The sequence below is a fragment of the Macrobrachium rosenbergii genome, chromosome 40 (assembly GCF_040412425.1).
Source record: "Macrobrachium rosenbergii isolate ZJJX-2024 chromosome 40, ASM4041242v1, whole genome shotgun sequence".
Taxonomy (NCBI): Eukaryota; Metazoa; Arthropoda; class Malacostraca; order Decapoda; family Palaemonidae; genus Macrobrachium; species Macrobrachium rosenbergii.
This window is the reverse complement of record NC_089780.1, coordinates 12,537,666-12,561,829: the sequence shown is the minus strand read 5'-3', so window position 1 is coordinate 12,561,829 and position 24,164 is coordinate 12,537,666. Positions and strand designations below refer to the sequence as shown.

The 24,164-nt window shown below is 35.7% G+C and overlaps 1 protein-coding gene across 1 annotated transcript; it reads right to left on the bottom strand.

The window, feature by feature from the left end:
- Nucleotides 1–274: 274 nt before the first annotated feature.
- LOC136826124 (uncharacterized) lies at nt 275–21,359 on the bottom strand. The gene is made up of 11 exons (XM_067083112.1): nt 21,072–21,359; nt 15,595–15,670; nt 15,291–15,443; nt 12,421–12,534; nt 10,590–10,825; nt 9,188–9,322; nt 8,874–9,044; nt 8,709–8,771; nt 8,504–8,612; nt 6,396–6,521; nt 275–2,955 (listed from the first exon to the last, which is right to left on the bottom strand). Exons 2-11 carry the CDS (start codon nt 15,668–15,670, stop codon nt 479–481), a joined length of 3,660 nt encoding a protein of 1,219 aa, XP_066939213.1. The 5' UTR covers nt 21,072–21,359; the 3' UTR covers nt 275–478.
- Nucleotides 21,360–24,164: the final 2,805 nt, after the last annotated feature.

Below are 24,164 nucleotides of genomic sequence, written 5' to 3'. Positions count from 1 at the left end.
CTTATTACAACTGAGAGTGAACGGAGTGACTCTACTCCATTTGCTTTCATTCAAGTGTCCCTCTTGTTTTTCTGTTTTTAAATCTAACTTTCTAGCCATAAAGAACCATCCATTAATGGCAAGAGTATTTGGAACGAGGAAAAAGTATGCTGTTACATAATGTTACAATTAAAAAATCTAAGTCACTCAATTTCCAAAATTAACTTAAACCATTTGTCCTTCTACCATATAAAAGAAAATTCTTTAAAGCTGCTAGGAACAGTGAAACAAAGACTAGTTAAGATCCTTTATATTAAATTAGCTCACATAAAAATCTTTAAAATTGTCTTGTTTATATGGAATTTACATAAATCTGAAGGATGCTAAAGCATTCAAGACTACAAATTCAATACTCAAAATTACTTTGATGCATCAAATCCCTTAAAAGAACTTTACTGCTGTGCTAGATGTACTAGAGCTACTTCAGTTTACAAACAGTTTATGGAAGAGTGTATGTATAACTTAAAAGGCATGGATAATAAGTAGGTGGTACAGTCATGCACACTGGTTTTGTCAGTGGAGTGGGTATCACCACCACTGGCAAAGCATACTCCCTATTTCTTGTGAAAGTTTCAATGCTGTACATACTAGAAAACGGAACTGGGAATGTATAGAGTGTCTCTGTAGGACTAACTGTAGTGGTAATTAAGCTGGTTAATGAAATCACAACTGTCATGGTAGTGTATGTCGTGCTCGTAGTATACGTGGTCGCTGGAGAAACTGTCGGCATAGTTAACGTTACTTCTGTCACATTTGTTATTATAGTTGTAAATGTAGTAAATGAAGTCGTCCTAGTTACTGTGTTTGTTATAGATAATGTTGTAGTGATAATCATAGTTGGACTTGTCAGAGTAATGACAGTAGTGGTTGATGAGATTCTTGACGACACATATGGAGAAAACCTAGTTGTAATTATAACACTAGAGACTGATACAGTTGTTGGCTCTGTTCTTGTGATTACAGCAGTTATTGTTGAAGTAGATGTAACTGGCCTAGTTATTACACTTTCAGTACTGTATGTTACTAAGGTAGTAACTGTGTTCAATGTAACTAAAGTCGTGGTAGTAACAGGGAATATGATTGTAGACGACGTTGATTTCGTTATTATTGTGGACCTTGTCCCTGTAACAGTATTATACAAGGTTATTGTAGAAGTATATGCATAGCCCACAGGTAGTGTCCCAACTGTAGTTACTTCACTCACTATTGTGAGTACAGTCTGTACTGTTGTTACAGTTATAGTTGACAGAACAGTAATCGTTGAAACTACAGGACTTGTTACAGTTCGTGTGGTAGAGAATGTTGAAGTAGATGTTAATATTGAGGTTGTCGTTATTACAGTAGTTAGTGTTGAAGTTTCTACAATAACTTCAGGAACAGTCAATTGTGTTATTGAGGTTATTACAGTAGTTACAGGGCTTACCAAAATACTGGTACTCAGGCTACTAATTGTAATAACTGTAGTGATCACTGGCCGTGTGACTGTGGTGGTGGTGGATACTATAGTTGAAGTGATTTCAGTTGGCCTAGTGACAGTAATTACTGTTTCTGTCGTTATTACTGGGAAAATTGTGGAAGTAATTGTGGTTAATTCAGCAAAAGTTGTTAGTATAACTCTTGTAACAACAGTAACTGTTGTCTCTGTACTTGTTGTAGTCAACAAGACAGTGGTAGGAATTACATTTGTCAGTGTGGAAGTTGTGTAATCTATGATTGAAATTGTTGGCACACTTAACTGGATAGTTGTTAGAGTTGTAGTAGTGGTAGAACTCACAGTAACTGGTCTTGTGACAGTTGTAGTAATAGTTTGTGTTACTATTGTGGTTATTCTATTTTCAATAGTTGTCACAGTAGTAACTACAAGCGTGTTAACAGCAGTAACGGTAGAAATCACAGGGTTGACAAACGTCAAGTATTCAGTTGTTGTCGAGATTGTAGTAGTGATAGGTCTGGTCAAAGAGAACACTGTTATAGTAGTAGTGGTAGTTTCAGTTATTCTTGTCATGACAACTGTGTTTGTAAATGTTGTCAGAGTAGCTATAACTGGACTAGTAAGTGTGGTTCTAGTTGTCACTGTCGTCCTGACTGTCAGAGTTGGTCTGTCAACTGAAACTGTGGTCAATGTGGTAATTGTCTGAACAGTCAGAGTAGTTGTAGTCTGAAGGACTGTGGTAGTAATAATAATTGGTCTTGTCACAGTTGTGGCAGTAAGCACTAGGTAACTAGTCAAAGTTGTAACTACAGGACTAACTACAGTAGTTGTACTTGTAAAACTAATAACTGCTGTTGATAAGGAAGTCACAGTAGTTACACTGTAAATGGTGGTTGTTACTGGCCTAGTTACAGTCAGGGTAGTCGACTCTGTTACAAGCACTGGTTTTGTTTCAACAACTTGAGAGAAGTACGTTATGGGTTGAGTAACAGTGATGAATAAAGTTGGAGTGGGGAGTGTTATTATTGTTGTGACAGGTATAACAACAGTTGAAAGGTACTGTGAGGTTATTGTAGTTGATGCAACATAGCTAGTTAATACAGGCCTTGTAATGCTAAGCACTGTGGTTTGATATGTGGATGTAGACGTCACAAAACTGTACGTTGTCGTCACAATAGAAGTGGTGGTAGTTGAAAAAGTAAATGTCGCAAGAATTGTAGTAGTCGTTAGAGTAATAGGATTAGTCAATACTGAGACGGATGTCAATGTTGTAGTTGTTGGGATACCAAATACTTGTGTAACAGTTTCTGTAACTGATATTGTGGTTACTCTAGTAGTGCCAGTAATTGTTGTTGAGTACCCTACTATCTCATTCCTATGCACTGTAACAACTTGCCCACCAGTTACAGGGCTAACTGATCCACAAGGGAATACCAGATCAGGGTCCACTTTATTAAGTTTCAGTGCATTCCCTCTTGCATCACCTGAAAATTCAATTAAGAAATGTTCAATTAAGAAATGTCAATGTCTTTAGATTTTACACCTTAATGTATACATTCAATTTCAGAACTCATTTTTCCCAAAAATGAACTAACAACAGATGTAGCTATAAACCCTCAGAGTAAGAGGGTGCAACACCTACTAGGTTGAGTATAAAAAATTCCTAGACCACTAGATTAAGTACTAATTTTTATGGTGTATCTACTTAAGTACAGTAAACCAAAAATTTAGGGAGGGGGTGAATCAGATCATGCTTAAGGGAGGCTAAGTAACTACTATAGTTTTTCATACTCAAAGCACAAAAAAAAAAACTCACATTACAGCTTCAAAAACTATTTTACCTAGCATTTTTAAAACCGAACAAAGCAGTAGCCTTATACCAAATCACTCCGTATTTTTTAAATCTATCCTAAACTATCCTAAACCACTACTTTTAAATTAGCTTACTTGAACTTACTAGATCAAACTTTTTTCTGGTTTGTTATGTGCTATTGTAGTAAAACACGCTTTCTCGACCTCATAGGGTTGAGAAAAACGTACAGCCAAGATTACAATAAAAACTATTACTAATTTGGTCTCCAAACAAAATTTATACCTAAACACTTCAACCTCATCCCCTGCCTTGGCCAGCTGGCCTGATCCCAACCCCTGCCAGGATCAATCTTTCACCAAGAAAAAGTTCTCGTTGCTCTTCCTTACGCAGGATCCAAACAGGCACGTGTGATAAGGGGAACAGCATTACTAAGTGCAACCCTTCAAAGCCTCCACACACCACCTTCCAGTGAATCCCTGCCCAGACCTAAATCCAGATTTGCATTTCTTGCCAGCCACAGCCCCCCCCATATGTATCCCTCCCCATACCCCATGGTAGGCAAGCATCCCTGCGAACATAACCTTAAGTCTGTCCCCAGCAAATGTGTATTCCCAGCTGCATGTGAAATCACGAAAATTTCATCCACTAAATATTAATTTTATGGAAACTATGATGTAAAATTCACATACTTTATCCCAGTTTGCCATCAACACTAAACACGTATTTTTCATGTACGATTTGGATGTTTTGTAACAATGGGATTTCAAGAAATTTAACATCAACCCCATTAACCATATATAGTAAATGGATATATCACTAAGCAGGCAGCAGTGAACCATCTAAAAGACTAGTGTAAGATTCCAGAATAAGCAGGGAGACAGTCACAACTGGTAAACCATTTGTTAAATGTTATGGTCACAACCACTTAGTAAATTAAAAATGGCGAGGACCTTGTTAAATCAGTAAGAAAACATTAAGTAATCTGGTTTCCTATAAATCACAGTAGCACAAAGACTGTCAAGATTATGCAAGCCATGTATCAGCACAGGTTTTATTCCTACAGCTACCTGTTAAGATCAGTCTAAGATTAGGCTACCGGTAGCCAAGTATCCACAGAAACCATTAAACACTCTTTCCTCATGTAGGATGAATTTGTAAAAAAAGGCAAGACTGGTGTGGGACTACTACCAATGCATGTTTTGTTCTTTACTGATCAAAGGACTAACATCGTTGGATCAACTGAGAGGCGAGCCCATAGAATTTTCTTCCCAGTGGTCAAATACTGAAGCCATAACTCCACAGGCATTGTCGGGTTCAATAAAACTTCTGTATCTGTGCTGGTTGCTTGGTTACTACTATTCCTTCTAGGAGGCAGCTTTCCATGCTCACCGTACTCACTTTGAGTACTACCAATCACTTGAGGGCAGTCATGGTCATAGCCTCTACTCATTTTAACACTTGCTAACACCCCAGCTTCATAAAGGGACAACCTCTGAACAACCTCTGATGACAATATGCTAACACCCCAGCTTCATAAAGGGACAACCTCTGATGACAAAAAGGTCCAACCTCTGATGACAATATGACAGACTAGAAAATAATTTAGGATCTTTTGGACAAGATATGGTAAATATGCCCCCCTATACAGTAGTAACATAGTAACAATTGCAAGAGTATTGAAGTCAATGACTAGCTAGAAGCAAGTGTAATTATACATCAGACAGAACTCTACCAGTAGAGGAATTACAAATGAAGCCCGTCTTTCTTGTCTGTCAGTATTTAAAACCTTAACATACTAACAGAAGGACGCACATACCCATGATGTGCTACGGCAAGAGATTATCCCTTCATATTTGTCACTTACAAAAACTGGTATCCTAAAAAACTAATGACACTCCAGTACACAGCCCATAGTGGTAAGTTAGTGCGAGGGTTGAGAAGTTTGCCAAGTAGGTAGAACCCGTAACAGGCAAGCAATCCTTGCAATAAGGAAAGCAAATGCCAAAGCTGGCAACTCAATTTTTGAGTGGGTTCCAAAACAAGTAGGTAAAGTTAAAGGGGGTGTGGCTGGTAGTAGGCCAATAAAAAAAAACCCACAACTACTTAGGTTTATTATTTCTCAACCACTAAATGCCTATGGAAGAAAGGATTAAAGTTTATATTGTAACTGCATTTATGCAACTAACACGCAAAGGTTTTAATGTTAAATTTTAATGTTAAATTTAAGTATACATTGTTCACCAAACTTAAAAATGGCTTTAAATGTTGGGGTACTTTAGCTCCATAAAAAATATGGTTAAGTTCCAATTTTAATTTAGCACTGACCACAATACTGTATGACATTACACTAGTCACAAAAAATGGTAGAGAGCAAAACTAAAAATCATTCGTCTAGGAATTAAGGTCACAACCCACCTGAATTTTAAAGCCAAACTGAAAAGCTTACAAATAAAGGAAAGATCTTCCTTATAACTGCTTTGCACAGTGCAAGGATATAGAAACTGAGATTTCAAAGTCTAATAGTGGGACACCAGAAAATAGTGGGGGTTCACTTCCAGCAGGACTGGCTACTAAGCCATAGTAAGCTGCAAGACATGGCTCAGCCTAGAGTTAACTATTGTCTGCCAATACCCAAAAGCAGTTTCCTTTCCAAACAATCAGAAACTGATCAACACTTAAAACTGAAGAACTATGCTCTCCTTAATTCAGCAAAGAAAAAATGTGTGTAACTTACTCCTTGGTCATTAGTCATGGGAAAAAATATAGACCAAAGCAAAAGCACCTTAGTTCTCAGCTGAAACCTGCAAGGTTAGCTATTTCAATAAAGTGCTAGAGAACTGGATCCTTTGTTACATTTAATCAGCAGCAAACAAGCAGCAACTATTGCACAGGTGGCTCACAAAAATAAAGCGATCAATAAAAATAAGGGTCCATATTGCATAGGAGCAGCAGACTCCATTTCTGGCAGTCAAATCTGTTTAACCAGATCAGGACAAATATTAGGCTTATATATAGCAGGGTTGTGATTAAAACTCATTCTACATTTTAGGAGCTATTTTTCTACACTGAAAATGATTAAGTCTGCCATGCACAAGCCAAATGCAAACTCACCTCCAACACTTTCTAATAGTCGTCTGGAAAAATCTGCATTCTTCCTAAGCTCTCTCAGCCATTCCTTTACTGACAGATCTCCTTCTCCATTCTGATACATCATACACACATCAAATATGCAAGTTTCTGAAAAATAAAGAAATATGACAACTCCATAAAATATTTAGTGTTGAAGTAGAAAGCAAATCAGCAATTAATATTATTAATCCCAAGCTAAAAGTAAAGCTTACAAATTTCTAAATCCTTTAAACCCTTTAGCTACAATAGTTTGGCAGTACAACCTTACCTCAAAAATTTCTTCCCTTCACTTTACTCAAGTCTTAACACTAATGTTCAACCCTTCACTAAATTTTAGTTAAATTTTTAGTTAAATGCCACATGGTCATTAAAGCCTCAGTGAGCTCAAGTAGTCCTTTACAATTTTCACATTTTACTGGCATCAAAATATCGAAAATTTTAAAATAAGTAACATCTGTGCCAAGAGATACAGAATGGGGTGAAACATTTGGGAGGCACAAACCATTAAGGTTAAAGTCTAACAGCTACAATGAATCATTAGAACTGGAAATTACATCCCTCAAAATGTGATCTTCAGCCAGACTTCACACCACCATGCTTCTGCAACTCCTTAGTGTTAATTACTACATCTAAAATTTATCCAAACTTATTAAAACTTGAAACTCTTCAAAATATTTACTTCAGTGCAGTTTACTTTACACTAAAAACATGCTCTGACAGAAATTATGAGTAATACTTCAGCAAATTTATAAGAAATGCTATTTGAAACTATCTGATGTGCCCTTGCCATCCCCACAGTCATTAGCTTAACCAGTGTCTTCATTCTTATCAAACACATACAGACTTACTCAAAACTAAAGATATTCCTAGCTACTTAGATAGTGGATACCCAGTGTAAAAGTAATGCTTGATACTAAGCCAAATTAAGACCCTTTGTCCCATAAAAGCTAAAATAAGTACCACCAAGGATGCTAATATTCAATACATTTAGCATGTGATGTCTTGAAACTTTTTGGCCACTCAAACTGATTTCATTAGGTTACCAATCACCTGCAATGTTAAGTCGCAGTACATTAACCAAATAAGAACTGTCCCATGATCAGAGTAGCCTCACCTTACTGAACATTGAACAAATAGCCTAAAGTTAACATTTTATCAGAGCAAAGAATATTATTGCTCAAATCACATTTAACTTTATATTACCTATGCTTTTCAGGTACCAATCCCAGCTTAATTAGCAGATAATCAGCCCAGCAATTATTTAATACTCCAGTACATCAAAAGCCTCTGTTGCACAGCAAGCTTTTCTTTCCTAAAGATACTAAAGGAGAATCCCCAAACATGTACGGGAAGCAAATCTCACAGTGCGAGTCAATGCTCTAAGGTATCAAGAAGGCAAAGCCTTTCAGTGCTCGACATTCGCCAAGGTGCCAAAGGATTTGGTAACCACCTTAATCTGCAAGGTGGGACACTAAACCTGTCAAACAGGATTGATGCCTATCAAGTTCACTATTAGGAACTCAAAATCTTCCACAAGTTCCATGGATATGCCCTAGTTCTCATTTATTATTTGGATGAAGATTATCAATATTTGGAGGGATAAATATCAAAAGGAATCAAAAGAAACTAAATACTATATCTTCAATAAATCTTACTTCCAACACCTTAGGTAGTTTGAATTTCATATTAATGCAGTCACATTCAAACTACTGCTCACTTTGCCATCAGCTGAACAATGCAGTTATGAAAAAGACTGCCAACCTCAGCAAAACTATTTACAGAGGCCCTGCAAGAAGGCATAGCCTCTCCCACAGACAATGCAAAGCTTATTGGAATTTTCTCAGCTTACTATAGGCCAGTTCAACACTGCTATAAAAATTACTAAATGAAGCTAAAGGCACCTAAAAAGCTTTAAAACTAAGATACTGTATTGAGGCCACCATTCCTAACCTAGCTAAAGAATGCAAAGACAAACTAATTTATCCTATGGATACGGAGAACCACAAAACCCAAAGCTTTTCTTCAAAGATTCATGTACAACACACCATTAAAGAATGGTGTCAAACAATTCTTCCATTTCAGATACTCACCAATATAGATCCCTAGGCTCGGTATATTGCTAATTACACCCTGGAGAGCTTCTAAACAGGCAGTCCTATACTGGTTTATTTCGTTTTCTCGAGCTCCACACAAGTTAGCCTGTAAAAAAAATTAAATTTAATAAAATTAATCTTAAATCAAGACCCATGCAAACAATTTTAATTTGTACTATTAATTTTCACTAGTTATTCTTACCGTTGCTTCTTGAGCACATGTAGGACAAAGATTACCACAAAAGCGCTTACTTTGGATGTCAGTCTGGAAAATAAAGAAGTTCATTAGTATGTGAAACATACTAGCAAGTAAAACATTCTACCAAGTAGAAATTTATCAGTTTAAGTAAAAAAGAAAAATTCTTACCAGCCAGGAATGTGGATATGCAAAAGGTCTGTACTGCAGAGGAAATACGGTCCTATTCCGAGCCGTGAAATCATTGTCGACATGAAAGTCAAAGTGCCCACAGAGACCCTCCGTGTTCTCAGCATGATTTGGATATGCCCATATATCAAGCCTATGCTGACAATGTAGTATCTGAAGGCAGTAAGAAAAATTTACATTATCCAAAAAATCAATATATTAAAATAGACTTTCACATCACTGATGAACTGCAATTTGAACCAAGAACGAAACATAAGAGCAAGTTATACTTGTCACATGGTACAATGGAAACTAACAGCAATTTTTGACGAGCCTTGCAAGACAACACATTGTCCAGTGCGCCAAGCAAGTACAGGATGTTCACCAGATGAAGATTGTACAGGATGCACACCCACTTCCGGAACTGTGAATTCATCACCATTCACGCGCAGCTGTTTGTGAAACAAAAAAATGTTAAAGTCCTCTCAGCCGATCTCACTAACCACCAGCACACTTAGATCTCCATCATTAACTTCCAATAAGACCCCCATGCCATCCCAGAGCATTTTTACACCAGTAAAGGCCAGTATTTTATCAAGCTAGAGAAATAACTTAAAATCTCCCTAATAGCTATGTACGGAATAAATTTCAAACATACCACAATCTCTCAGCTGTGTAGGAAATATATTTCAACCATTATCAATCAAAATTACTATTTAAAACTAGCAATTACAAATTTGAAGCAGCCATTTAAAGTAGGTTTGGTCACGCAGTTACAGAAATTATACCCAATATGCATAGTGTACTGCAAGCTGTCGTTTTCACAGTATTACAAAACTCCAAATCAATACACTGTACATTAAAGCCAAGAAAGAACTGTACTGGGATGAATTAAGCCAACTTGAGAAAAATCACACATTGCACCAATTAAGACCTTTGATATGAATGTTAGAAAGTTATGCTCTTAGTGCATCTTATTTACTGAAGAGACTTATCCAGTTTACTTAAAAGCCCCCCACACATCTTTGAGACTACTGGGAACATTAAAATCTCTACTAGGATAATTGAAATCTTCACTCAAAATGAAGTACTTTAAGAAGTTTACTCAGCCAGGATACATCTCATTCAACTTGAAAGTAACCCATTAACAACCAAAGTGGAATCAATTTTAACATTTCAATACTAGGAAAACTCATGTCTAGTAGACAATTATGTACCAATCACAAGCCAACAAAGTGCCAATACTAAACTGAATCCTTAATAGTTTGCTTTTGCCTCTCTGGGAATGTATGCAAAAATATTTTGCTCTACTTACCAGTCTTCTTCACTTTGCCTGAACTCTTATGTCTCTTCCCCATATTTCCAAACCTTAAGCCCTAATATACTTAAAACATGGCCAAGTAAGAAAACTTGAGAAAACTTAACCAAACATGTCAGTAATTAAAATTGAACCTTGTAAATTTCAAGATCACCTGACATCTTAATCCATAATTCAGAGAACCCAGAATGTTTGATTTAGACTACCCAGAATGTTTTAAAATACATTCTAATCAGTAGATTTTTCTACATTCTACACATACAAAAAAATTTATTTCAATACCCCCTAAGCTGTTCTGTGAAAGTAGTAATATGGCTAATGAGGGTAGTGTTTTACTAAACTATACTCATTCTCTTAATACTAAAATGAACCACCCATAAACCAACAATCATTAAACTCACAGTAGTTACAGCTCCACTATCCAGGGTAATGACTGTATGACGATTATCTTTGAAGGTTGTACGATGAAGGCATGATGCCAATCCATTACAAGCTCTAAAATCACTGAACACTCCCCACTGTGGTCGATAGCCGAAACCCTTCTGAGCCAATGAATAATTACAGTGTCCATGCCAGTCATACCGATAACCATCAAAAGTACTTATATGTGGGTCATTATATAACCGACAAGATTTGCCTGCAAAGTAGTTAAAGTAAACGTTAAAACAATCTTCATTGTTTTATGTGGTGGCAAATACAGGAACCTTTACATCAAACCACTACACCATTAGAAATAATAAAATGCCTTAATTCATTGCACCAATTTGTGCCATAATATTAAACACCTAACTCAGACTAAGACTACAAAAAAAATGCAAAATTGAAGTCTCCAGTAATGTATCGGCAACAAACTTTTCATTCATATTCTTAAAGGTTTAGAGTCAACCAAACAGTAAAGTCAACAACAAAACTAGATTATCCAAATTAAAACGGTGATAGTGGCAGGCGTTTCAAGATATAAAGAAATGCTGGTGTACATAAATTAGCAGCAAGACTCATTTTATGAATAATGTCAGAAAAATGGGGAACTAGGAGCAGTTTTACCCAGATAACCTATGCTAACTACAAAAAAAGTTTGTAGAATATAAAGAAGTTGGGAAATAAATGGCTATGAAGTTATCAAAAGGACAAGGAGTGTTAGAATAGTTTCAAGGCTTGGAGACTGAGGGTGCCAAAGAATGACAGGCTGCTGACTAACATGATACTGGGCATGTCCACTGGAAGGAGATAGAACTTTAAACAGAAAGGGAAGTGAAAAGTATATTTAGATATACCAATACCAAATTTAACAAAAAAGCAAAGACAAGAGCAAAGACAAGAGCAAAGACAAGAGCAAAGACAAGAGCAAAGACAAGAGCAAAGACAAGAGCAAAGACAAGAGCAAAGACAAGAGCAAAGACAAGAGCAAAGACAAGAGCTACACCAGTTAATGTCAGAACTATTAGTTTGTAAGAGTCCAGGATGTACTGAGAAAATAGACAAGGAAAAATCTAAAAAATTTTAAATAAATATCTGGCAATTACCAGAGACTGAAGAATTGCAAAAAAGGTAAAGGAAGGATTATCTCCAATGGGAAGGTTTCAAAGTTTTTTTCATGTAATGCCTAAGTTATGGTGCCCCATATGCAGGAAGGGGAGAAGTCAATTTAGAAAAGTTGCTGATTTAAACAGAATACATACTTTTGCATATATTCTAAACTTTAGGGATGTTGAAATCATAAGAGCAACTAGGGAAAAATTGAAGATGGTGAGGATAGTGTACGAAAAATCCAAATGCTGAAAATGAAGATTTTATACAGCAATCTGACCATTCTTATGTATAACAAAGTTGGCAATGTAAAGTATGGGACACAAACTGGAGCAATCAGAAGAATATGTTGAAGGATTTTTAAGATAAAAATGGAGGCACTTGAGAAGTCCTCAATTGTCAAGATGATATTAGAAGCCTAGATTGAGATGGTATGATCATATGGTATGGATGAGCAAAGGACGAGCGAGTTAAATTGAAGTGTTCATGGTTGACAGGGAGGGTAATGATTAGCTGGAGTGGTAAGTGAAGTCTGGAGACTTTAGTGGAGGAAAATAAGAGTGAGATCAATCAAGGTAACTAACCCCTTAGCACTGTATATTCAAATTATTGAAAATGGGAAAAAGTTAAATCAGATTCAAAGTGCAAAAACAAGATTTATGTGCAAGCCTGCATGAATAACACATTTCTGACTGACATACTTACAGCATGCCTCAACATTTCCGGTGGGAACCCACTTTCCTTTGTTGCATCTTAAAGGCAAACAATGGCCAGTTAACTCTGAGCAGTCCGAGTACAGCTTACCACCAAATTCACAACCTGTAATAAAAAGGTACTATTATGTAACCAGGTTTTGTAAAGTTTAAATGTCAAATTAAGGATTACACTAAAATACTAAAATTTTAAGACTTAAAAGGGTGAAGGTTAAAAGCCTATACTGTATCTACAATAGCAACGATCAAGTAAATTCATACTCTAACAAGTTATGCCAAAAGTCTGAGATAGAGCTGTAATTATAACTACAATAAGCAGTGGTTTACTTATGATTATTACAGACCATTAAAATATAGTAGTGGAATACCATTAACAAAACCTCAATTGGAAAATAAACTAATTTCAGTGTAAGGTTTTAAGGATAGAATGTTTGAGTCTCTCCAAAACCCCAATACTGTATAATGTAAATCTATGGGAAACACTGGTTTCACAGCATGACTGCAATAGTACAGTATACTGTATTAAAAACCACTGCATTACTGTACACAAGAATATTAAAATCTTTCTTTGATACAGTACTGGCAAAAGCATGCTACTGTATTAATTGGTACTTTATGAATTTACCTAAAATCATGCTAGCATATACCTTAAGTATTTCCAAGACTTCCAAGTCTTTGCGTCTCATCTTTAATGAGCTACAAACTTATAACCATACAAAAATTTATGAGGGATTCAATGGCATTATCAACTTGTGAGCTCAAACTGAAAACAAACTGACAGGATGAAGATTAGTTCTGCATCCAAATTTTACTAGACAACCAACAGTGCCAACGGTCTTGATGGTATTAAAATCAGTGGTATGGAAAACAAAAGCTATGACAACTTCATTACATTAGAGATTTTCCACAAGGCATTGCACACTGGTATTAGAGGTACTTAACAGGAAATGCTGCATACTTCAGTTTAGTGAATGTTGAATGAAGGGGAAGGCTGGCTTAAGATTCTATTTAAAATAAAATATAAAATACTGTAGCATAATTATACAAAAGTGTCAACCCATACATGCGTAAGCATAATCCCATCCCACAAAACCAAAAGAAAATTCTGGTACTATAACCTTAGTACAAGCAAAATTTGCAGAGATTTTTCTAAGCTTCAAAAGTTGAGATTACTGCTGAACTTCAAAAACCATGATTAAAAATATTATTAAAAACATTCAAGCACTGTACAGTTTAAGGCACACAAATTATGTGCCATCAAACATTAAAATACAGTTTCATGTCCTGTGCAGCTAATTTCCAGGGAACAGAATCTATACCTGATTGATGTTGCAGGTTAAGAAATATGGCATAACTACCATAAGATATGAAAAATTTAGGCAAAGCTAAGCTCCTTAAATAGTTTGTGGTCCTTACAGAAAACTATCAAACTAATCAAGAACTTCATACAATTTCAATATTTGTTTCCCCCATGACCTTTGTTAGCATGAAAGGTACACAAAAATCTCCAAATGTGCATGAAAATTATTGCTATATTCCATTTAGCAGTTTCTAATTTACCATTTACATGACTACCATCTCTGTTTCTTTCCAATCCAAAGAAATTCAGTCACCATATAGGATACCTTTTACTCTAATTTTAAGGACAAATGGAGAGAAGCCCTATCCAGGTCCTTGTAATCTAACCTCTTCTGATTGACAGCAAGATCGGAATCATTACAGTAAATAACACTGAGAAAAAAATCGTGAAAAAAATTTTGACAAGATTAGCGTCAAACGAAAACCCAGGCTGGCCCTACCAATGCTGAAACCACTGAGCTCAAAATTCAAGAGGATTGTCCCTCATGGCAGCAGGATAGGGCCAACTATTGACAGAAAGCCAGACAAGACCAAAAGATAGGGTGGGAAGGGAGAGATCAATTCACTAAATTTAGAAGGGATAACTAATAAACTTCCCATAGGGAGAGATCAATTCACTAAATTTAGAAGTGAAAACCAATCACTGTATCAGTTAAGTGGCTCCATCGAGATCTTGGTGAAAGTGTGTCTCTTATCCACTCATCCACTTTCCCTTTAACAGACCATCCTACGTAGATTAATCCCATCCTACGTAGATTAATCCCATCCTATGTAGATTAATCCCATCCTACGTAGATTAATCCCCAGGTACAGGGAAAAAATCATTAGGGTTTCGACAGTGACCTACTGGCTTGTAAGCAGACCAACGCCATACACGCAAGGTCACTGCAACACAAGTTTCGAATGAAACCTATAACCATCAACCTATCGGCATTATCAGTCCTGCTAAAAAAAAACACCATACAGCATTCAGGGGAGTCCCGTCAACAGGGCAATTAAGACAATTTTGTCAAAAACAAAGAAAATTTAGACAATACTAGTATTCAAACTGAGTAGGAATACCCTAAACTTACAAGACTAATAAAATAGCTATAGCATGTAATTCTGTAAATCAGCCAATGATTTACCCTTTAGGAACTGAGTACAGTATGTGCATTTGAGGTCTTATCAACCTATCACAAGCACAATCAGGTGCAGTAATAGTTCCTCTAAAATTAGAGTTACAGTATACACAAATAGCCTACACTATATGGAATCTCCCCAACACTACCACTGTCCAATTGTCAAAGATTACCAAGGATGAACTACCCATTTTTATTTCAGTTACAAACCAGAAGAGTGACAAGCCTAATTTCTTGCCAAGTTATTCCTACAATAAGCCGACTACCAAGTGAATAAAACAAGTGTTCTGGTTAACCCTCACTAGGTTATCAAAGTACCTCAAATCTCCAAGCTTTTTGTACACATACTTGATACTCTTAAAATCATTCTTGTGCAGCTTACAGTTTTTATCTCCTGGGTTGCCATGATGCCGCAGTTCAATCACTCCATTGCTACAGACTAGCTGTCTACACGTTTCAGGCATTGAAAGAACCACTTCTCCATGAGCGATATTCTCATCTCCAAAGCAACAACCACATTCGTTTACCCAAGTTTCTGAAAAGTACTAAGCATTAAACATTGTCCAGAAAAACAAAAAACTCAAATCAAAGGTATACTGAAGTATGTCTTTAAGCCACAAAAATTACTTTCTCAGTACTAATCAAACTTTTGATTTGACCAATAAAACTGATTTAGAAATCCTCACCTGTGTTTGCACACTGAATTCCGAAACCAAGGAGAACCACCTGGATAAAATATATCTTGTTTAGCCTTAAGTCCATCTGCAAAACAAAACCTGAGCATCACTAAAAAATCCTTGACAGTACTCCAGCAGAGTATAAAGGCCAGTATGGCATAATTAAATTGCACTCTGTAGCAAAACCGAGGCAAGTTTAAATGCTGGATGGAAACTATGCACCTAAATAAAGGTAGGTAAACTGACAGTTACCTAAAAAAATTACAGTACAGTATTTGAGCCATTAACTCAGTATATCAACCCAATTTTGATTGATGAATTTCAAGATTAAGTTAATCTTCATACACAAGCTTGCCTAAGCTGTCAGTTCTGGAAATATGCAACAATGTACACTTATTATGGGCAGAATGTTAAAGTTGAAAAAATTACAACAAAAACTCATACACTATTTAAATTTAAAAGGTAACACCACCTTAACCCAAAGATTTAATCATTGGGATTCAATACACAATAGTCATAGGGGTTAAATTAAGTGTCAAAAAAATTTCAACCTCAAATGTCAACTGCAACAATCCTTTGTCTCAAGTCACTGAGCACTAGAGGTTAATGCCCCCAAGGTGACTAAGGAAACTTTTTTTACTTTGGTCAAATTACGTAAATTACTTATTTTTGGATGGAATATTTTTGGATGGAATATTGTCACTGGTTAAAAATTTAAAACTATATAAATGAGTTTATTGAAATTTAGGCAAATTACAGACTATAAAGAAACTCATTCCCAAACTATTAATACAAGTCACAAGACAAAATCGTTAGACTGACCCTTAAAATAATGAACAAAAAATCAAAGAATACTGTAATGGACCTGAAAGGATTTACTTTTGTGCAGCAAGCGCACTCAATATTTTAAGATACTCCATTAATGCAACTACATTAATGCAAATCATCCCTTTACATTCATATGGAGAAAGCAAAACTTTCCCTTTGTATATGGAGTAACCATTTTTAACTTTTGGATATTTATCAGGCACTAGTGAATGTAGTTCATCCCACTAATCATGACAGTTATTACTCCCCTGCAGATACTACCTCTTCAAATGTTTTTACAATCAGCATATCCTACCTACTGAGCTATTAACTCAGTATGCTCAGAATATCTGCATCCAAACCATACTGTGGTTCTATTACCATCCCTTGCAATTGAAGTTAAATTTTTTTTACAGAAACTAAAGATAAACCAACTGTACTATAAACTGGTTCCGAGAGAGTGGCAATGACCTGCCAATTCATCCAGTCCGTAGGCCATACGTCAGGCCATGACAGTTTGAAGTACATGTTATATTTTTACATCTGCCATTCCAAGATACATTAAATTGTGTATAATACAAAAATATTGAGCTGGACTACTGTACTTTATTTCCTGTTAAAGGTTTAAATTTTTTTTCCAGTCAAACTAAATTAAAACCACTGCATTCATAATCTGAATTAATATATTAATTTAGGTTCCACTAAGTGAATAAACTTTCACTATCTATTTCACTCAGTAGCTTACTGCTGTACCCCTAAGCAAATTCACTCTCCCAATAAATATTTGAAGTTTACTCGGCTAACCTCCATTACCAAGTAATGCTTTAACTTTGTGCTATGTCAGGCTCCCAATGACCCTGGCTTTCAGGTTAAGAGTTATGGAATCCCATCTACCAAGCATGTTAGAAGAGCCCATCCTAAATGTTGGGAGTTAACTTAGCATCTTCTGAATGCCCCCTGAATCCCAGTGTTAAACCTAACTAAAAATAGGATTTAGTTTTCCTCTGACATCTGAAAAAAGGAAGGTATTACATGGCACAACTCCCATACTCCCAAGTTCAGCTGTAAGACAAACTTTAGGAAATTTCTTGCCTTTCAAAATCAAAACTCCAAATGTCAGCTTGGCTAATAAGATCCAAGAGCAACTTCAATACACCAAAATTTCCCATCTCAATAAGAAAAGCCATCTAATTCAGAAAAACACCAATTCTTACTATCATCCTTAAAAGACAAATTCTAGACAGTCATTTTTAAATAGAAAATTCTAGACAAAGCCATTTTTAAATATACAAAGTACCCACTTAAACCAAATAACTCAAGCTAGACACTTTAACATTGCTCAGAAAATATTCTGTACTTACATACAAGCCTCTCATGGATAAAAAATTTTACATTTAATCTACTTAAACCACCATTCTCTGAAAAACTCACGCCAACCCTTACCTAAACTTGTAAGACAAAAGTATGAAGACAACATTCATTCCCAGAATATATTTGAGCATAAATCTTATAAAATGGATGAAATGAGCACATCTCATATTAGCTATACAACCTAATCAGGGTTGCCTTTCTAAATAGGCCTCAAGTTTTTATCTTCAGCTCAATTTCATAACTGGTTTTGACCAGTTTCCCCTGACTAATCTAGCCAAATTCAACGCTCCCTATTTATCTGGGCTTGGGATAGACAGTCAGGGTGACATGCCTTAAATGGTGTCCCCGACTTCCCCATAATGGGGATATAATCTACTTATCTTTAAGATCTTGCCCATGATCAAGAAACCCAAATTCTCTTAACCACATCCATCCACAGACTCAGTGCTTGAAAACTTCAGCCTGATGCCTAGATGGGTAGTGTCAAAACAGGGTGCCTTAGGATACTATAATTTCACTATCAAATACCATAAATTTAATGCAGCAGAACTCCTCAATTTCATATTAATAATAACCTGCATCTACATTACAGCTATCAATCCAATACATTAACCTCTTTAGACTAAAATGAAAAGTTACCCAACATCAGCAAATGGGGCACAAATTTTATCAGGACCTTCATTTCATAAAGAAATTTATTTGCTCTCAAGTGATTATGACAAAAAGTTACCGGAAACCTATAATCTGCTTTGTCATTACAACTGCCAAATTTCAACACCACAACCACAGCGGTTAGTCTTAGTCTAATTTAGGGGAAGAAGGGGGCACTATCCTAACACAGAACCCTAAATTATGATGAGTTGAAAGTGCTATTTAACTAGTTCTATGCTGCTAAAATACTTGCCAATGTGATCAGTGCTTTTTACTAGACATAAGGATTAACTATTTTGCAGTAAAAATCATTAATACAATTTGGCTAATACATTATGCCATAATACACATACCAATACTGTATTCTAACAACAATTCCAGCATTTCTATATGGAATGCATTAAACTTCATGGACAGTAAGTACTAATGCACGCTTGCAGCACATACATCACCCAGAGGTGCTTAATCTCCATAAAAGTTTGGCAATTATCCAGGCAAACTAAATGTGAATAAAGTACAGTACTGTGAATCATGGGTCGAGTTCATCAATCCTCTGTCCTTTACAGTACTCCATTATTACCAAAGATAATGCAGATTCAAGCTAAAAAAAGTTTTGTACTGATTATCTCCATTTTTAAACAATACAGTATCAGTTTTAAACTAACATACCCCGCTACGTTATATTTAAATTTTTATGTTACAACATAACATTTGAATTATAGCATTTTTAAAGGTTGAGCCTTTAAAAAGCTATAATGCTAGGTTAGGGAGGTTACGCTAAGTAACTCAATTTCTGGTACCCTGATTCAGACCTGGTGAAGGGTAAATGTTTGATAGGTGGAATGACGAATTCTGCCCTACCACATCTACATAGTGAAAGTAACCCAACCATTTCAAAGGCAAAACCAAGTAATTTTTCATGCAACTGGAAAAACTGGCCATTCCTGCTAGCGCTGTTGATTTAAATAAAATGGGGATATGGGGATCACCGACAAACCACCCCTAAAATATGAAAGGGGGAGTTATTCCCTACAAACCAACTTTAGTTATTAAAAAAAACAGGTAGCAGGTGTGAGGTAGTAATTTTGAGAAAAAAATTGAACATACACTGAGAAAAGGAGCAAACCATTAGTATCACTAACTTCTGAGCTTTTCCACAAACTGAAGTGGTAAAAAAAAAACAGTCAACAGACATACAAGAAAGAATACAATGAATAGTCCAAACACCTGTACAGCCTTTGCCTCCAGCTCAGTCAATTTCCAGACGAAAATTGGGACAAATCTTCACAATCTAACCTAAACTTTGGCTAAAATCCCTGACCTGACCATAAGGGTTCCGCCCCCACAAAACCCCAAGACTTATTAGTGCAGCTTAAGAGGCACACCAAGAAACTTCAAGAGGGATGCATGCTAACCTAACCTTCCCCAAGGGTAGAACAACTCCCACCAACCTGGGATACCCCTCACAGTAATAAAAATTAAGAGGCACAGAAAACGGCAAGATCTTAAAATATATTACCAGGTACTATTACTTTTGGAAGTTATAAGATATGAAGGGCAACATATATATACTCCATTTTTATAAGAACTTTACTTTAACAGCTCCATTACTCTTCTACACTAACCAATCCTCCATTACGTGGGAGGGGGGGGTACCTATAGCTATTTTAATTCAACCAAAAACATTCCTAGCAGGTTGGAGAAACATTTATCAATAATAATCACAACATACGGCATTGAAGATTAAGACTTACCGGTATAACACAGCTAAACCACCCTATAAACAAATGTAAAAAAACTTTCACTGTTAATGAGGCAATCTAAAACATCTTAGTCACTGCCAAATAAAAGCCTAATTAACGGTATTATTTCACTTATGGACATTAATTGCTTTAAACATAAAATATAGGTTTTTCTTTTGTATTATGATGTGATTTACATGATTTTGAGGTTTATTTCCATCGCAAGTGAATAACAAATAATATACTGTATACAAAATTAATAAAATTACGACTTGTCAGAATACTGCACCCCCTCTCCATAGCTAATACGGCAAAACTGTAATCAGTAAACACAGTTTTGCCGTAAAATGGAGAAAAAAACCTGACAAGTCATATTTTATAATTTTGATAAATATCATTGCCGGGGGAAAATATATTCATTGCGATGAAATAAACAAAATCATTCAAATCACATAATACAACAGAAAAACCTATATTTTATGTTGACTAAAATGTCCATAAGAAATAATACCTAATAAACTAAAATGGCATTAACTTCATTATTAGCCTATCTAGATAAGCTATTTTCAATAAACATTACGAAGCCAGAAGGAATACTAGATGGGAAATTCTTATCAAATATCAAGCTTAAAGAAACTTCACTAAATTTACATTTACCTTTAGAAAATTCCTGACAAGATTTGAATAAGAGGAAAAAACACCATAACTTCTCCCATGTTTGCTGGGCTCAATACCAACTGAATGAATATCAACCTTCAATTTTAACAAAAAAAAAAAAAATTAGATAAACACTAGAAAACACTGGAAATACTAACGAGTCTCGAGCAGACAAAACATTACACGAGTTTCCATACAAAGCAAAACACTCAACCCATCTGTATGTACCAATAAACTTTATAATCTTCATAAACATACCTTAAATATTTTTTTGCAAACAGCCAAACAGCACTTCACTTGGAGTAATTCACTTCTTAAAACTTTAACATAATATCAAGAGTCCTTCAGCTAACACAAAACAGCAACCACACAACAAATAATGATGACTAGAAACCCGGTGAAAATATAAATTAATGGCAAGACTTGTAGCCCCGTAAAGACAACAGAACAATACTTCGATCAGGACACTAACACCGCGGTCAAGAACCTTTGCCGGACCGTAAAGACACCATACTTTTCTCCAAGGAGTTTAAAGTGACTGTAGTTGAAGACAAACGTCTGAAATCTTCCCGATAGATGGCGTTATTTCACTCACGTTAAAATAAGATATTTATTTAACTTGAACTTTGCTGTGGAGCACGAAGAATTTTTATTTTTTAAATGTTTTAACAAAATTGCTGTTAAGCGATACTTTCACAATATAATAAATGGATCAGAGAATAGAGAGTATACAATGAGCAGAGTGAAGAGCAGATATAAAGTACGATAGTTGGATTGGCGTGCCAAATCACAATTATTTATAGCTAAAAGGCTGTGAGATCGAAGCACAACTATTTTTTACTTCCAAAAGAAAGATTTTATATGTGGATTCTGAGAAGAAATCGTACCCTACAACTCTCATTATCATTTTAAGAAAAAACTTTCAACTTGACTCACGAAAAAGGCTGATTAATTTGATGTTAGATTAGTATTCTACTGTAATCAGGATCACAGTTTATCTACTGAACTAGCTTTCTGTCCGATGTTCTCGTTCCCGTCACTTTAATAAATGAATACAGAAATCATCTTGGAAATTATTAATCTAAAGCTATTAATTTACCAGCTTACCAGATTATTGTAAAATACGTTTTCCAGCGATTACAATGAAAAATAACAAATTTCTTCCCACTGTGACTTCTTCCACAATGCACATATATCCCACTACAACTGTAGTTAATGACAAGAACGTTATCATCATTACCACAATCCTCATTTATTTTTAAAAATTCCCCAGTGAATTACCCATTCTTCCATATTGTCGCTGATTTTGGATAGAGAACTAGTTGCTGTGTTCCTGAATGCCTCGTAACTTTTCCCATCTTTTCAGTCCTTAGGGCAACTTACTGATTAATCTGGGTAGTAGAGTGAGGCAAATGTCCATTTTCCAATATATTCGCGAGATCTTGGCTCCAATAATCCGATATCGTCCAATGCTCCTACGTGTAGTTTAGCTCTTGGTGATCTCTCTCTCTCTCTCTCCTGAAACGCAAATTACAAGGACAAAATAAATTCGAGTTATTCGCTCCTTGAGAAAACTCCCTCTCGGGACGGAAATGAAACAATTTTGATGTTAAGAATTGTTCTTGAAAGGTTTGGCCAGCCTCACCTTAACTACGTTGCAGGATGTCAATAATAACTCGCTTGCGTGATTCCGAGGACGGAAATGTGCTTTCCCGCGATATCCTAGTCAGTAGCCGATGTATGTAATGACCTATTTCCGTATTTACGTCTTTGAACACGCAGATATGTGTGTGTGTATTAACATATAGAGAAACTCACATTATCATGTACATAAAGCACAAGGTAACTGTTATGGTACTACCAGATTTAAACCAACCTTGGTAGCATTCAGGCTATCGATCCTCTCTTTTTTAAGATAGAAAAGTAAAGAGAGAGAGAGAGAGAGAGAGAGAGAGAGAGAGAGAGAGAGAGAGAGAGAGAGAGAGAGGCAATAAAAGTAATTATTTACCAGGAAATTCCACTAACAAATCCTTCCACTGGCACATTAATGCTATTATATGATCTGAACGTCACGGGGGCAAATTTATCTTCATCAGTCTACTGATTGCTGAGATAGCACCATGCTAAAATATATCATTTCATAAAAAAGCCTAAATATCTCTTTAAACACATCCGTTTTCATACGGAAGGAAATGAAACATGACTAAATACTTTATATAAGGTATTTTTGAAATTCTACCCCAGAAACCTACAATAATAACATTTTATGATCATGACACGAATAGCTGTTCAAAAGAAGCGACTATAAAGAGGCCATTAGGTGGGTATTACCGTCAGTATACCTTAAGGCGGAAAAGGTAATTCTAATTAATATCTAGAGATACTATGAGGCAGTATTTAAACAGTTTGATATTCTAGGGAAACTAAAAACATCTTATATTCCTTTTCTAGTCATCCTATTTGTTCTACTAGTATGGTTTGAAATGCTGGATTGCTATGAGAAAAACTCGCATTTTTTATGATTTTATGATTGTCCTCGTCTTCCCCCCCCACCCCCCGCCTTGGTCCAAATCGTCCAATAAATCAATGAATAAACGTGACGTCTGATTCCAAACCACGGCACCCTTTTTACACAGAACAGTAAAGCAGCACTTGTAACAAAATCTGGTGTATTAATCTAACATTTTTTTTTTGCGGGATCGAGTACATCACTAATTCATAAAAAGGTATGTTCAATTCTACCAAGACCACGTAATTTTTTTTTTTTTGGTCATAAATGAGCAAGTTCACTAGCGGATCCTGGGGTGGGGTCCACTTGGGCACGTGCCACCCCCCCCCCATGAAAAATAATTGTAAAATATTAATATTGAAGATTTAGATAATAAAAATAAATATAAAAATGGGAAAAAATAAAAATTCGATTAAAGAAATTATATATATATATATATATATATATATATATATATATATATATATATATATATATATATATATATATATATATATATGAGTATATGAAAATTGGGACCACCCCATGAAATTTTTCTGGATCCGCTAGTGTGCTAGCTTAGTGGTTAACCATTGCCGGCGGGTTGTCGCGCAATTAAACGTTAACAGGGTTACCAGTAGTTTATGCATTCAGAGCCTTGCAAGTGAATTGCAAAAACACCCACAGCATAACGTACAAAAAATCGTCATGAATGTGGTTTCCTAGAGCCTGAATAAATGAATTTCATCCTAAATGATGGAGCTGGAATGGTCTGATCCTATTTTTACTGCAGTAACAGTATTACTTCTTTATTACATATATATATATATTTCAGTACTGATCATCGGAGATTTCGTTTCGAT

Coding starts and splice junctions, on each gene's coding strand:
- LOC136826124 (XM_067083112.1), bottom strand. CDS start 15,670: ATGGACTTAAGGCTAAACAAGATATATTTTATCCAGGTGGTTCTCCTT. Junction 12,535..15,290: donor CAACCCAGGAGATAAAAACT/GTAAGCTGCACA, acceptor TTTTTATTACAG/GTTGTGAATTTGGTGGTAAG. Junction 8,613..8,708: donor CATGTGCTCAAGAAGCAACG/GTAAGAATAACT, acceptor TTTTTTTTACAG/GCTAACTTGTGTGGAGCTCG.